Here is a 16,162-nt window from a genome sequence, read left to right on the forward strand (position 1 = left end):
AGTGCTTTGACTTAAAGTATCTGAGCACTTCTTCGATGTTTTTTTTTTTTTTCCCGGTCAGAGGAGTTTCAGCTGCTCCTCTTCGGTCTCGGCGTTCCGGTAGGATGAAGAATCGGTTCATTCTGCAAGCGTGAGCAGGTCTTTGTCCTCCATATGTGTTGTCTGTGAGAAGCGCTGAACTCGGTGACAATACATGACCGAACATGTCACTGAGCATGGAGGTTAACGGGCCCTCCGGAGGAGGGGGGGGGGGGCACGGTCGGTATATACGTGACCTCTATATGCAGAGAGGGGAATCGGGCTGAAGAATGACATTCACGATGAAGTGACAATGTTATTGACATTTGATAGAAGTGTGTCAGTGACGATGCTGAAAGGATTGTGGTGGGGGGCCGTTTCACTTTTTTTTTTTTTTTTTTTTTTGAAAGACTCTTCTTCTACGGAGCCACGCTGTTGTAATATCTGCCAAATGCGGTTTGACATTGTTTTGCTGGAATAAACAAGACCTTCCCTGAAAGAGACGTTGTCTGGGCGGCAGCATATGTCGCTCCAAAAACCTGTAAATATCATACAGCATTCACGGTTCCTCCCCAGATGTGCAAGCTAACCATGCCGTGTGCACTAATGCATCCCTGTACCGTCACGGACGCTGGCTTGTTGAACTGTGTGCTGATAACAAGCAGGGTGGTCCCTCTCCTCTTTAGCCCGGAGGACGCGGCGTCCACGATTTCGCAAAAAGAATCTCAAATTTCGATTCGTCAGACCATGGGATGGTTTTCCACATCGAAGTGTTCCTGAGCCCATGCAATGATTTCCACTACAGATTTGTGTCCATCTTTTTTTTTAAGATCACAGCTGAATACAGAGATTTCGTCATCCACCCATGGGTATATTTTACTGCCGCTCTGCTGCATGTATTAAATAAATGCAGAATAAGCTGAAAAAAGTCGGACTTTCGCCTGACTTTCCTTGTCGATGGACGTTTTGGTCTTTTCCTCTTTGCTGTGTCTGCCCCGACTTGTTTTGATTTCCGGAGCCATTTTCCCGCCTTATCTCTGCCATCGGGTCATTTCCTGCCGTGAAGTGGTAGTATTTCCTGTCACTGTGGAGCAGACAGATAACGCAAACCCCCACGCAGATTCTCCCCCCTTTTTCCCTCCTCGTTTCTCTTTCTTTGCCTGAACTCTGCACGTTTCTGTTCACTTCCGACTCATCTCTGTGCGTTTGTTCTCTGCATTTTGACTCGTACATTTCCGTCAGATGGGGGCAGGGAGCAAAACAAAGTCGGCCTCGCCAACTCCAACCGCAACTCTTTTCTAGATTTCGGTTTCTTGGTGTCTCTGCCTATTTTGAAATTAAAAACGAGGCTTTCCACCTGCGTCCATCTTGCCCTCCTTCCCTCCTCCGACTCCCATTGTCCCTCGGCCGGGGTGAAGGAGGAGAACAATGAGCGCTTCCTCCTGCGCGGTGGCGTGCTCGTCGGCGGGCCGAAGGGATCGGCGGCGAGCACATGAGACGGGGCCATTGTACGACTCCGCACTCCGGCCTTCCTGCGTTAGCCTGCCTCCCAGCTGATGTCACTGGGCGACCTTGGGCCGCGTTTCTGTCTGTGGGGAGGAAACGCTTATATACATGGGCACACGGGTACCACACACACGGAGAAGAATAATTCTCAGCAGTTTGTTTGATGTTGAGGAAGTGTATTTAACCTATCGGCTTCAATCTTTGCTGGGATTGTAGTCTGGGAACCATGTTCGCATTAAGGTCAGCTCAGCCACCAATCGGAGAGCAGTGGGCGTGGCTAAGTGGAATGACGTTGTTGTCAAGTGTTTGTTTCTAAACGTAGTTTCAACGATGGCGGCACGAGCAAGTATCAAGGAAATGAGGCTGGAGTTGGGGGGGGAGGGGCTCTGTTGTTTACATGTTGGCGAGTTTTTGGGCGACGTGTCAATCAACTGTGATGTCACCCGTCGGTTCGAGAGCAAACGTTCTGAAGCCTCCGGCATTTTGGCCGTCACCATTGTTTGGAGTCAGAAGTAACCATATTTGGACGAGCCAGGGAGGACCAATTGGATTTTCTTCTCCACCCACCTATACCAGAAACCTGACAGCGCCACAGGCCTGACAATGAAACAGCCACGCCCTCAAACATAGCTGTGTTTGAGGCCTACTATCTAATCAGTGCTGTAAAAATATTTTGAACATTTATTTCAGGGGAGAAGTTGATGCTTTTTGAATGGGAGTCTATTGAAAACAGAGTTGTTGTTTTTTTTTGTTTTTTTTTCAACCTCTAGTGCCCCTCCGTGGCACCTCTGCATTGGCCCCACTTTTGAGACCCGGAAGCTACGTCCACTTTTATATACAATCTGTGGGTCTAAGTCTTTTTTTTTTTTTTTTTTTTTTTACAGCAGAGACATTAAAAGAAAAACTTAAAATAACATTTTTGTCATTTCTTTTGAAAGTCTGACTCACCAAATTTAAAGTGCTTGTAATGAAGCACAAAAACCAGCCGAGCAGTTTGACCCTCAGAGCTGCACAAAGTAACGCTGCTTTTCTCTCTTCAATTAATAGATTCAAATTCCATTTTTGTCCTTCGACACCGATTGCAGCCCTTTTGTGTTTGACTGGAGGTCGCTCATTGTCTGACCCCCACCACCACCACCACCACCAACTAGCACAGGAAACAGAGGCAGTCGTGCCCCCCCCCCCCCCCCACACACACACACACACACCCCGCTCCGTCCTCCTGTCCCACGTCCTCATCATTGTTTGCCCGGCCGGCTCCTCCTCCCTCAGGTAGCTTTCACAGTCCTGCAACAAAAAAAAACAAAAAAAAAAACATTTCACCAAATGTCCTTTCGTCTGACTGTCGAGCGGCCGCTGGTTTCTTTAAGGTGGAAGCGCACTTTATATTGTTTGAAATTATTGATGCAATGTTGGTTTTACAATCATCCCGTCAGATTCACTTACAGTCCAGTTGTGTTTGACACCAGCTGTGTCGCTTGGATGGCCTCTCCCACTGAGTCGCACAATGCTGCATTGTTAATGGATATTTTTCTTAAAACACTTCAGTTCCCACCAGGATGTCGGTATTTAGTGTGTGTGGGGGTGAGACATGTTTAAATAAATAAGTAAAGCTTTCATCTTCCCCCTCGGGGAGGGGGTGTAACACTGAAATATTTGTTCACTTTTTCTTAACCCTCCTGTCGTCCTAAGGTCAAAATGACCCACAGCTGTGTTCAACCAAGTTCTATTTTTTTTTTTTTTTTTTTAATAGTTTTTGGGATCATTGGTGACAAGGAGGCTGTGAGGGTTTCTTTAAAGGACAGTTTTCCACTTCACCCCAGTCCATCTCAAATGAGCTCGGGCTCCAGAGGAGGCGGCGATGTTTCTGGATCATGTTTATATCTGGTTTCTTCTTTGCATGGTGGAGTTTTAACCTGCATTTGTGGATGCAGCGACAAACTCAAATTTTCGGAAGTGTTCCTGAGCCCGTGCAGTGATTTCCACTACATGTTCGTGTCTGTTTTCAATGCAGTGCCGCCTGAGCGCCTGAAGATCACGGCCATAAATAGACGTATACATAGCTTCAGGAGATTATAAAACATATTTGAAATTCAAATGAAACTGAAATTCTGCTTCTGGAGGAAGTATCAGGCACGTTGCCACATAAACATGTTGTTTTCTGTGCACGATGTGGCACCAAACCTCTCAGCCCTTATTGTCCTTTGAAGCCTTCAGGTCTGACAATTCATACATGTATTTTACCTGTTTTATTTCTTTAATTGGGATTTGTTTTTATATTTTTACTTTGTGGTATTAATTAGGCAAAGTAAGTGCAGTTGTAAGGTGTTTTAACTTGACTATTTTCATTTTAATTTGCAGAATGAAACGTTTGATTTTTTTCTTGAACTCAATTCATTTAACTGACAACTAATTGCTAAAAAAATTTGTTATAAAACTCCAACCTCTTACAACGCAGCAGGTTTCAGATGATTTCGGAGGTGGCGTTTTCCTCCAAATGTCTGGTTTCAAAAGCTAATACTTTATCACATAACCACCACCACCAACTGCCCCCCACCTCCCCCGGCCCCTTAGTTTGGAAACCACTGGATCCAAAAAAACACAAGTGTTTATGAAGCTGTAGAAATTAGCTCTTACTGAAGCAGCTACAACAGTTTGATAATCTGATATAAAATGATATATCGGTCTCAAGAACCAAGTACTTTTGAATTTGTGCTTTTGACTGTACTGACCTCTTATTTAAAGAGCTTTTGATCGAGTATTGAGTATTTTTACTCCACGAGCTCCTGCTGTTTACTTCCGGTCATTACCATGTGCTTGAAAAACTGCTCCTTGAACTGTTGCGTACTTTAAAATGATCATCCCTCGGTTGAAATTCAGAGTGAAACTGCAGCATTTGAAAAAACAGCAGCAGGTTCTTTAGTGCAGACGCGGAGCTACACTGCCCCCACGTGGCGCCTCGCCTGAACTGCACCCAGACCCTGTCACAAATAAACTGGGACAACCCAGACAGCGGAGCAGAGCGAAAAAAAAAAAACCACGCACAACGACGCCTGAGCGACGGATGCGCGGGATTTCTCTCAGATCCGGATTGATCCGTGCGCGTGTGAGCATCCTAGTGCTGTGACGGACGAACACCGTCCAAAAACAGGGACGCACTCCAGACTCCACATCCACACCTCCCTCTTCCCTTCCCTTCCCTTCCCTTCCCTGCGGTTTTTGAACGCATCTTCCAACCAGCTGGCTCCAAAGATGACGGCCAACAGCCGCTACAGGAGCCGCGCGCCCCGGACAGGTGAGCTTCCCGCAGGTGGTGATAGCGTGGCGCGCGTCGCAGCTGGTTGTTTAATTGAGCATCTTATTAATTTTTTATTATTATTTTTTTTTTTCTCGCCGGATATTGTCCTCATGGGGACGGACGGCTGCATGTGTCTGCGTCTCGCGCTGTCCGATGTCTCCTGGAATTTCGCTTCATGACGCAGATAATGGAGAGGTAAGAGACAGGTGTGTGTGTGTGTGTGTGTGTGTGTGTGTGTGTGTGTGTGTGCGCGTGTGTGTGCGCGTGTGTGTGTGCGTGTTTGTGTGTGTGTGTGTGTGTTTGGGCTACATGACTCTTACAAAATAAAAGCCTCACTCCTCTGTGTTGTTGTGCCGGTTTGCAGCTGTGATGGTTGGTGACCTGGTCACGGATGTCACACTTCTCATTATCATCATCATCATCATCATCATCATCACCATCACACTGCTGTTACATGATCAATTCAACCTGTAAGTAAAACCAGGAGCTGACACCATCCTCCTCCTCACCTTCTTCAGCAAGTAACATCTGTAAACATCTGTAAACATTCAGCACAAGTACAGACCATAAAATAGCAGGTGGTCAGTGGACAAAGCCTTAATTTGCCAACAATCAACATGATTATTTTCTTGATAAATTGTTCAACCTCTAAAATGTCAGAATGAAAGATGGCCTTTAAAGAGTCATAATCTGTTAAATAATGTCTTTTTTTGTGTCTAACCAGCTGTCCAAAACTAAGAAGTCTAAAGCTGAAATTGGAGATTTTTTTTTTTTTTTACATTTTAGCTGCAAAAATTATTCAAACTGTGAAGAAATGATCAAAATTCCTGATTTCTGTTTGTCAATAAATCGATTCAGCTGTAAAATATATGTAATGTAATGCGTCATTATAGTGTAGAATAAAACGATTTTTACAACCTCAATGCTCGTTAAAATGAGAAAAAAAAAAGGTTTTTGCCCAACAAACCAAAAATGAAAACATATTTCATAGAAAACTGAGAAAAGCCACAAATCTTTATATAGGAGGGAATATTTAACATTCTTGTTGAAATAAACAGACAAAAATGTGAAGAACTGATCAAAATAATCACAGATTAACTTTATGTGGAACAAACAAACAAGCGCAGCTTTAAAATGTCAAATTTAATCTTTTAGTGGAGTAAAGATGATTTTTTTTTTTTTTTTCAATTTAAAAGACACTTAAGAGCATAACAAGTTTATTGTTTTGTCCAACCAACAAACCAAAATGGAAGAATTTTCACTTTGCAGTGAAAGAAGACTGATGGAAGCAGCAAATCCTTTTATTGTGTGAACTAGAATCATTAAATATTTGGTATATTTGCTGAAATAAATAGCTGAAAATGTCAAGAATTCATCAAAATAGTTGCGCATCAACAACAAAGAAAGACAAAGAAAGATGATTTTTTTTTTCCAACCTTAAAAGCTATCTAAGATCAGAAAAAGGGTTTTCGTTTATCCAACCAACAAAGAAAAACTGAAAAATATTCACTTTCACTTGATTTCAAGGTCTAGAATCAGAGAATATTTTCTATCTTTAATAGAATAAATAGCTGAAAAATGTGAAGAATTTAGAGAATGTAACTCCCTTTGACATATAAAAGGATTTTTCACACCAACGTAAAGGTTTGAAGGGGTTTTATGTGCAGAAAACCGGCTGCAAATCCTCTCTGGAACAGAAAACCTGGCAGCTTCTCGCTCGCTATTTTCAGACTCACTTCTCATTTCATTTTTTTTTTTTTCTTATTTTTCTTTTCTCTCTCCTTCATGCGGCTTTGCAGTTTTTGTGTTTTCATGTCGTGTTGGACGGCGGCGTCGAGGCTGAGTCAGAGCAGACGCAGCAATCTGGGTGTGTATCTGTGTGCGTGTGTGTGTGTGTGTATCTGTGTGTATGTGTGTGTGTGTGTGTGTGTGTGTGTGTGTGTGTGTGTGTGTGTGTGTGTGTGTGTGTGTGTGTGTGGATGTGTGTGTGTGTGTGTGTGTGTGTGGGTGTGTGGGTGTGTGGGTGTGGATGTGTGACCTGCGACCTGCAAACGCTTCCACAGATAAAATGTCAATATGGAAGCAACACACACACCAACACGAACCCACACTTAAAGAAAACACCCTCAGACGCAGCTCATGCACTCTACATTCGATTTGGTATCAAAAGCTCGCCGCATCCTCAAGTGGAAATGTTTTGGAAAACTTAAATGCTTGATTTGCCGTCGTTCCGTCTGTCTCCTATGTTTTGAAGTTTTCCTTCTTCCTCATACTCAGATATATATATTTTTTAAGTTCTTTTAGGTTGGTTTACATTTTTTTTTTTAAGGTTGATTTAAAAATAAATAAATTCAGGTTTGTCTACATTTTATTGTTAATTTACTTAGGTTGGTTTAAAACATTTTTTAATTGGTTTTAGGTTGGTTTACATTGGGGTTTTTTCAGTGGGTTTACATTTTTTTTTTAAAATTACTTGGTTTTTTTTCAAGATGGTTCACTTTTTTTTTTTTTAGGTTGGTTTACTTTCTTTTAAGGTGGTTTACATTTATTTTTTTTGCTTTTAGATGCATTGTTAAATTGATGTTGTAATACAATTGCAATAAGAACAAGTACAACAGAAAGGAACGTCATAAGAACAATACCTTGTAATGTAATATAGTGAGGATATATACATAAAAAAATATAAAGATATACATATATATAAAGTATATTTATATAAAAGTCTTCAATCTGGTGCAGGCTAATACAGTTTTAATTGCTTTATGTTTTTCCTCATACTTAGACACACTGTAAGAGCCTCTGTCGTGTCGCGTTTACTGTCCACGCTCCCCGCCCCCTCTGCCACTCTGCATTATGAATACTCGGGGAGAAACCTCGGGGCGCTCTCGCTCGCAGCCGCCCTCCTCCATAAAACATGAAAGAGATCATGGGAATGTCCTACTAACACGGCTACCGCACCGTAGCGCAGTTTGGACCAAGCGGGCCACGTGATTGGCCGTCATGATATATTGATGATGTCATCGCAGCTGACTTCGCTGTTCTCTTGTTTTCCAGGAAAAAGACTACGTTGGTTTCGCGACGCTGCCCAACCAGGTGCACAGGAAGTCGGTGAAGAAGGGCTTCGACTTCACCCTCATGGTGGCAGGTGAGGGACGGAGCTTTGTTGACAGTGAACTCACCACGGACACTCCACTGTCCTACTGTAACCACAGATGCTGGACTGTCCTACTGTTATTACAGACTGTGAACCCACCATAGACATTGAACTCAGCACAGACATTGAACTCACCACGGACAGTGAACTCACCATGGACAGTGAACCAACCATAGAAATTGAACAAACCACAGGCATGAACTCACCACGGACAGTGAACTAACCATAAGACAGTGAACTCCCCACGGACAGTGAACTCATTACAGACAGTGAACTCACCACAGACACTGGACTGTCCTGCTGTTATTACACAGTGAACTCGCCACATTGTCTTTACATGTATTATCATTTTCTTTGATTTATAAAAACTAATGTTGTACTGATCTAAATTTCTTTCGACTGCAGCAAGCAGTAAAAATCCAAAGCTGTCTTCAAAAAGTCTCAAACCATCACAGACTCCTTGTTTCGAGGCAGCTTTCCCATCACACCTCCGCAACATCGCAGCTTTTACAAATCTCATGTGTGCTGTGAAAATGTCTGTTAAAAATCTGAGTCACAAACTGGAGACGAAATGTGACGAGCTGCTTAAACGTTGAGAATAAATTACCTTCACAATTTCAAGTTTTCCGTTTTAAAACCATTTTTTGTCCATAAAGTACCCATTATTATTATTGTTATTATTAGCGATAAAAAATGTCAGAGGAACAATGAAAGGGTTTGTGTTCAGACATCCTGAGTCCATTTGTGTGTGTGTGTGTGTGTGTGTGTGTGTGTGTGTGTGTGTGTGTGTGTGTGTGTGTGTGTGTTTTCCAGGAGAGTCTGGCCTGGGTAAATCCACTTTGGTGAACAGCCTCTTCCTCACTGATCTGCATAAAGACAGAAAGCTGCTCAATGCTGAGGGTGAGTGACGAATCAATCACACCTCTTTTTGGTCTTTTATCTTTTATCACAGTTCAGACTATGTTCAAAATGTCTTGTCTGTTTGCTGTTTTGTTTTTTGTTTTTTTTCCTCCCCCCCTGAAGAGCGAATCAATCAGACGGTGGAGATCATGAAGCACACGGTGGACATCGAGGAGAAGGGGGTGAAGTTGAAACTGACCATTGTGGACACTCCGGGTTTTGGAGACGCCGTCAACAACACCGAGTGGTGAGGGGATCCCTTTATATCGCGAGATCTGGTCAATACAAGCAGCTCTGTGGGCTTGGATGATTAATAGTATTAAATGGGGGACGCTTACAATTGCTTTAGGTTAATTAGTTAATGGGTCCGAGGCTTAGATGACCTTGAGGAAGCCTCGAATTCGTATTTCGGCCGTCGCCGTCTTGCTAGTTCGGAGCGGTTTGGAGCAGGAAGTGACCATATTTGGGCGAGCTGGGGGGAGGGGGGGGGGGGGAGCGGTGGATCTGACTCCATCTGATTGGAAACCTGACGATACTACGTCCCGCTCACCGATAGCTGGAACCTGACTGCGCCACAGGCCTGTCAATCAAACAGACACGCCCCTCAAAAACACATCTTTTTGAAGCTTATTTTCCAAATTAATGACGGGATTATTTTCAGATGGACCGCCAGAAAACTAATAAGAAGGAGAGACTTTAGCTAACAACATCCGGGATAACTCGGGAAAAATGTGTTGACTGGGAGTCTACGGAGCCGGAGGCTTTTTTTTGGAACCAACCTCTAGTGGCACTCGGTGGTATTGCAGCTTAAAGGGCCTCGTTTCCGACCCGGAAGCCACGTCCACTTTTGCATACAGTCTATGCGTCGGCTCCAAGGTCAGGTGTGTGTATTTTTGTTCAAACTCTTTAGAGCCAATGCACACTCGTTTCCCTCAGCTTCCAGGCGCGATGCCAAGCTAAGCCAACCGCCGTCTCGCGTTCCTATCGCGTTATTTTGTTTGCGGAAAGCGGTGGCGAGAGAGCTGTTCGAGTTCGTCGCCCAAATCGCCAGACGATTCCTTCAAAAGTTCGGGTTTGATTTGTAGTTAAAACACGCGCTCCCCGTCTTCCAGCTGGAGGCCCATCACCGACTACATCGAGCAGCAGTTCGAGCAGTACTTCAGAGACGAGAGCGGACTCAACCGAAAGAACATCCAGGACAACAGAGTGCACTGCTGCCTCTACTTCATACCTCCGTTCGGACATGGGTAACACACACACACGCACACACACACACACTGCCTGACGTACACATACCGCTCCTGCACACGTGATAAGATGGCGACGGTCCCCCCCCCCCCCGCAGGCTTCGTCCCGTGGACATCGAGTTCATGAAGGCCATGCAGGGCAAAGTGAACGTGGTTCCTCTCATCGCCAAGGCCGACTGCCTCACTCCCCTCGAGATAAAGAAGCTCAAAGAGCGGGTAAATACACGGGGTCTCGCCGCTGTAAAGGCAAGCCATACGTGCGCGGAATAAAAACCGAGTTCACGCTCTGACCTTTCTGTTTGTGCAGCAAAAATCGTTTTAAATTTACATCACTGCTTTGTTGTTGTTGTTTTTTTTGTAGCCGCAGAAGAAATAAATAAGGAGTATTTATTTACCGATTTTCTGACCGGATTTAGTAAAAATCCACGACAGATTAAGCCGTGATTGAGTTTACAAGTATGGAAATTGAACTTCAGTATTGGATTTGGGACCGTTTTCAGCTCCTTTTATGTGCTGGATGACTCTCATTTTGTTTTCTCCAGAGATTTTTTTTTTTAAATTTAATTTAATTTTTTATCAGGAGTTTGAAGTCCTTCACGTACAGAAGGCCACCGACTTCCTGTTAAATTTTAGCTCTCCGCGGGAGGATGTACTGTATGCGTGTGTTTGTGCTGTTGTGCGTCACATCCCTCGTGCGTTTCGCTCCCTCCAGCTGAGGGAAGAGATCGAAAAGTACGGGATAAAGATCTATCAGTTCCCCGACTGCGACTCGGATGAGGACGAGGAGTTCAAGAAGCAAGATAAAGAGCTGAAGGTGAATCGATTTCGGATCGATCGGGTCTCAAACACGGTCCGTGATTTCCAGTTCTTCTGTTGTCTGTGTTGGAAAACAACAAAATGCATTTACATTTCAGTAGCTTTGAGGATTTTTCTGCTTTTCTTGCCTTTTTTTTTTTTCTATCAAATTTTCAATTTCTGGGTAAAATGTCCCTCAGCCCTCCCTGCGACGACCACTTCTACTTTTCGTAACTCAATTTTTCCGATATTTAGCCTGAGTAGAATTATAAAAATGCAGAATGTGTGCTTTGTAATGGAGCAACACGCCGCGTGCCGGCATTGCTGCCTTTACTGTAAGTCGAGGATCTGAGTGTTTTGCTGTGTCGCTGCTGCTCTGTGATGCAGGAGAGCACTCCGTTCGCGGTGATTGGCAGCAACACCGTGGTGGAGGCGCGAGGTCAGCGAGTGAGAGGGAGGCTCTACCCCTGGGGCATCGTGGAGGGTAAGAAAGCGAACCGGGAACTCTCTGCAGCTTGTCGGACCGTTCGGTCCCTCCCCCCCCCTCCAATCCGAGCGGCGCTGACCCGAACGTTCTCCGTGTGTGCAGTGGAGAACCCGTCCCACTGCGACTTCGTGAAGCTCAGGACGATGCTGATAAGAACCCACATGCACGACCTGAAGGACATCACCAGCGACTGTCACTACGAGAACTACAGGGCTCAGTGCATCCAGACCATGACCAGGTGGGCGTGTTAGCTTTGGCATCAACTTTGGCTTGTATTTGTGTAAAGCTTATTTCCACCAGGCAAAAAAATTAAGAAAAGTTATTTACAATGAAAGACATTGTTTTGTGTAAATAATATTCTTTTGGCGTTAAGCTTCAAAATTATGTGATAAAACGTTTTTGAGTTATTATGTCAGCGTTAACTGATGGGAAGTCAGGATTATGTCACATTTGTAGTCAAAGTTTTTACTTAGAGTAAGTGGAGGTTTTATCTCAAAATTTTTACTTAATAAAAGAATATTTATGTTTCGTCAAAATGTTCTTAATCCAGTCAAAATGATGACACAAAGTTACGTTTTTGACCTACTATGTCAAAAATATGTTTTAAAAGGTCAAAATTATGCCATGACTTTAACAAAAAGTTTTGATCGATAAATAATATTTTTTGCTATTTATATTTTTTACTTGATTTAAAAAAGAAAGAAGGTAAATCAAACTTAATCTCACCAAGTAAAAAACTGAGATCAAAAGTAAAAATGATAAAATAAAAATTATAACAAAAAATAGTCTTTGTTTTAAGCAAAATTTTTGATGTAGAAAGTTAGTCATAATTTAAAAAAATATTGTGGTAAACTCAAATTATAAAATAAAACATCAAATTAATAAAAAAATCTTGATTAAAAAGTGACATGTTTGACTTTAACTAAACATAAAATATGTGAAGAAAACTCAAAAGTTCTGTGACATATTCAAGTAAAATTTGCGCTCGTTATAAAAATATTTCTGGTAAGTCAAAAAATTTGACTGAACAAAGTAACATTTTCTACTTGCCAGGTCAAAGATTGGTGATAAAGCATCAAGCTTATGATTTTTGACCTACAAAGTCAAAATTGTTCGTCAAATTTTGGTCAAAGTTTCCACTGGGATTTTTCAAAACATTTTCCCTCATCAAAATAATTTCAAAGCTGCTCAGATCACATGAAAACGCTGCACGCTGTGGCTTCGAAGAGTCTGCTCACGGTTTGCCACACAATTACGAGTCTAAGTACCTGATCACTGTGATGGGTTACTGCACCGAAACAAACCCGGCGGCCTGCCGTTCTCATCCTTCATGTTCAAAAAAAAAAAAAAAGTCCCCTTGCGGCATCGATAAAGTAACTATCTTATCTGTCCGCGTTCGTGTCTCCCGTCACAGTAAGATGAATGCGGATAAGCGGGTGGAGAGTCCCGTCCCGATCCTGCCGCTGGCCGCGCCCGACGTGGAGACGGAGAGGCTCATCAAGAGGAAAGATGAGGAAGTGAGTGGCGCGATCAGGGATGATGCGTCGCAGCAGGTGCTGCGTAACCGAGACGCTGATGTGAATCGATGACCCATATGTGTTATTACGTAAGCTGCCTCTCACCATCATCCCCCTCCTCTCGTGTTCCCTTTTTCTCTGCCCCGCCGTCGTCTCCGGTGCCCGCGCTGAAGCTGAAGCGGATGCAGCAGATGCTCCAGAAGATGCAGCAGCAGATGCACGAGCAGGACCTGTGACACCCCCCCCCCCCCTCACCGCCACCCCCCCCTCCCCGTTGCATCTCTATATCTTTTATTTCAGTTCAGGAGGCGAACAAAACAGTAATCCGTCACTAATGCCGTCTCTTCCGCTGGGGATGAGAGGGAGGAAAAAAAAAAAAATCGTTTTTGTTTTTAATAATTTAACTGTTCACGGAGTAACAGTAGATGAACGACAGCATGCTGTTTTTGCCGTTTCATGAACTTTCTTTTTTTTGTTGAACACAGTCGTTAGCCAAGTGAGTCTTGTTAGGCAGTAGGGAGTATCTTGCACTTTGTTACCTTTAGATCACGGTAGATTTCTTGTACTTGAAATACGAAACGAGACGAACGCACCGTGCGATGAGTTTATTCAGCAGTTTACGCGCCGATGGTGTGAGCGCCGACTCGTCGTTCGGAGGGATTGAAAAGCCCATGACGGTTTTGTTTTGGCGTGTCGGATCTGAGCGCAGGGTTTACGCGACTCCTAATAATAGATAAGAATATTTTTTTTAAAGTAGTGATGCGTTGACATTTCTAAATTTATTTTGGATAAAGCTTCGAGTTGATTAAATACCAGAATTTATTCAATTCTGGAGCCAATTAATCCCCAAATATGTGTTTTAACCCAGACCGGTATCGTGGCAAAGCTTGTAATAACACCTTCGGTCCACTAGAGGGCACCGTGTTAGTGTCATGTTTTGTCTTGCCCAGGCGTGAAAAGTGCACGCACGCACGAGCAGGGTCGAAGAAGGAGGTCATGTGACAAAGTACGAAGAGTGACAACGTCCGAGTTCGGAGGGTTTTGGTGGAGCAAACAGAGGACTTTCACCTGGACGACCGACTGGACGTTTGAGTCTGTGAAAAAGCAAAAGTCAACGTGGGTATCTTTAACGTAACGTATGTTGGTCACGTAAACAACGTAACGTATTTAACTTATGTAATCTGTGTTAAGTAACTTATATAGCGTTAATTACGTAAAATTACCTTATTTTTCACGTCTAAACGAGGAAAAACTTGACACTGGCTTCGTATCTTCTCGTGAACTTAACGATGTGATATCTGGTTGGGTTGCTTGGCAACCTTATAGACGAAAATACCATAAATGTTTCAGAGTCAACGCAAAATGCAAAATTTGTGAGATGGTACTCGTGACAAAGTCTTTTGTTTCGACATTTATCCGCCGTCCGACATGTTAGCCGAAGAAACAATAACGTAACAGGTGTTTTGTCACAATCTGCAGTGCGATACACGCTGACGGTCGTCACATTAAAGTGTTTTTAAATGTATTTATCGGAAAAACGGTACGGCAATCAAACCCCTCAACCCCGCCCTTTATAAAGAATTTACCCACAAAGCGGTGCAGCGTACAATCATAACTGTCCGATCTTACTTGTAGTATGTAGATTCAATTTGCAGGGCACATTTCACGAGGCTGTGTTCACAACATAACAACCAATAATTCTCACTATCTCCTGTTACAGATGTTAATGTGTGGAGTTCTGTCAGAAATTCACGTTGTTGAGAAATAAACTCGCGATCAAGGTGAAATCCCGACAATATATTAGCTTTATTGTAATAATTAGCAATCATAACTTTTTGTTTATATTCGTAACCCTTTTTAAAATATAGGGTTACAAAGATGTTTACAGCAAAACCAGGACGATGAACAGAAGGTAGAAGAATAAAATTAAAATCTTTCTTTTCATCTAAAGTGTTTTTGGTCTTATGTCAATAAGTAAACGTCCTGCTGTTATTACAGACAGTGAACCGACCACAGACACTGGACTTCTTCATTGAGTTTCCTTTTATGTTTAACCTTGAAGTTTAACCTTTGAATCCTTTAGGATTTATGGGAAATAGAGTTTGTTAAAAGCTGATGTGTAAATGGGAATTTTGACCAGAAGATGGCGCTACAAAAGTTGCTGTGGGGGCGTGGGGGGTGGCAGAGCTTTTTGAGTCTCGGGCTCCCAGGAAGTCAGGACCGGCCCTGCGGTGTTCCCTCTGCCTGGTGCCGTGAATGTTTGTGGAAAAGAGGGCTGGACGGCCCGGTCGACCGCCAAAACACGTCAAGTGGTCGCGCTAGTGTTTCCGCGTCTCCGTGTCGCGGTGATGCGGCTGAGTGGAGGAAACGGAGCCTGCGGATCAGTAGCCCGTCCATCGCTGTGACAGCCGGACAGTCTGAGCTCCGAGCAGAGGCGGGAATGGAGCAGGCTGAAGGGGACGAGAATGAGAGCAGCTCGTCCCAACAGAACACGCTGTGGAAACAGTTCCAAGCCAAAGCCAAGCCGCTGCTCAGCCCCAAGCTGGGCGCCCGAGACCCCGAGGAGAAGAAGGAGCGCGGCATGTGGATGTTCCGAAAGATGAAGCGGAGGGACAACGTCGTCCTGGACCGGGTGATCTCCTCCTCGCAGCCCGACCTGCTCTTCTCCTCCCCGGCGGACGCGGAGGCGAAGGAGGCTCAGCTCTGCGGCAAAGTGGCCGGGAGCGGCTCCGGACTCGGCCGCGAGAAGCTCCAGTCGTCCGTCAAGCAAAAGTCTTCCAGCCCGAACAAACCCACGGTGGCTCAGCTGTTGCAGTCCCACCACAAGAGCTCCTCTCTGGGGTCTGCGTGTCTGGAGAGGCTGGCCGACCCACCGAGCGGCGGCGGCGGCAGCAGCAGCAGCAGCGGGGGCGACGGGGCGACAGCTGCCGCAACAGCGGTGGAGACGCAGGTTGAGACGCAGCTGGAGAGCAAAGATGAGCAGCAGGTGAGCTTCCTCCGGTTAAATATTGTGGTTTGGCTTGTTGATACGAGTATTATTTCTGTGCACTGACAGACATTACAGGTTCATGGATGACGGGACACCTGTGCAAGTTTAGTTGGGGGGGGGGGGGGGTGCTGTTGCAGTCATGGACAGTGTATCATGGATAAAAAAAAAAAAAACACGAGTGTCAGCAGGAAATAGGAAACAGACAGCTAATGGATAAAACGATTTATTACAGAAGACACGCCATTAAGAAT

General features: G+C 44.1%; 2 protein-coding genes across 3 annotated transcripts in view; both read left to right on the forward strand.

Annotated features, from left to right (window-relative positions):
• Positions 1-4,437: 4,437 nt before the first annotated feature.
• On the forward strand, positions 4,438-14,866 carry septin5b (septin 5b). Of its 2 annotated transcripts, none has more exons than XM_069166749.1 (12): positions 4,438-4,819; positions 5,007-5,017; positions 7,877-7,967; positions 8,790-8,876; positions 9,000-9,123; positions 9,989-10,123; positions 10,222-10,339; positions 10,836-10,973; positions 11,306-11,402; positions 11,508-11,643; positions 12,820-12,922; positions 13,096-14,866. In XM_069166749.1, the coding sequence occupies exons 1-12, from the start codon at positions 4,777-4,779 to the stop codon at positions 13,156-13,158; spliced, it is 1,146 nt and encodes a 381-aa protein (XP_069022850.1). In that variant the 5' UTR covers positions 4,438-4,776; the 3' UTR covers positions 13,159-14,866. The 2 variants fall into 2 exon arrangements, with proteins under 2 accessions (XP_069022850.1, XP_069022858.1); XM_069166757.1 differs by having other exon boundaries at positions 4,444-4,819; positions 10,836-10,937.
• Positions 14,867-14,958: 92 nt separating this feature from the next.
• Positions 14,959-16,162, forward strand: part of mctp1b (multiple C2 domains, transmembrane 1b) — a 29,538-nt gene continuing 28,334 nt past the window's right edge. Inside the window, exon 1 of the mRNA XM_069166738.1 lies at positions 14,959-15,908. Within this exon, the coding sequence (XP_069022839.1) occupies positions 15,066-15,908 (843 nt within the window). The 5' untranslated portion in view covers positions 14,959-15,065. The remainder of the gene's footprint in view (positions 15,909-16,162) is intronic.

The sequence above is a fragment of the Embiotoca jacksoni genome, unplaced genomic scaffold (assembly GCF_022577435.1).
Source record: "Embiotoca jacksoni isolate LCO1_2020_lvr unplaced genomic scaffold, fEmbJac1.0.p SCAF_10, whole genome shotgun sequence".
In the NCBI taxonomy this organism is placed as follows: Eukaryota; Metazoa; Chordata; class Actinopteri; family Embiotocidae; genus Embiotoca; species Embiotoca jacksoni.

Excerpts from the sequence above, each read along its gene's own strand:
- septin5b (XM_069166749.1), top strand. The coding sequence starts at position 4,777 with ATGACGGCCAACAGCCGCTACAGGAGCCGCGCGCCCCGGACAG. Across the intron at positions 8,877-8,999 it reads AAAGCTGCTCAATGCTGAGG|AGCGAATCAATCAGACGGTG; the intron begins GTGAGTGACGAA and ends CCCCCCCTGAAG. Across the intron at positions 11,644-12,819 it reads TGCATCCAGACCATGACCAG|TAAGATGAATGCGGATAAGC; the intron begins GTGGGCGTGTTA and ends CTCCCGTCACAG.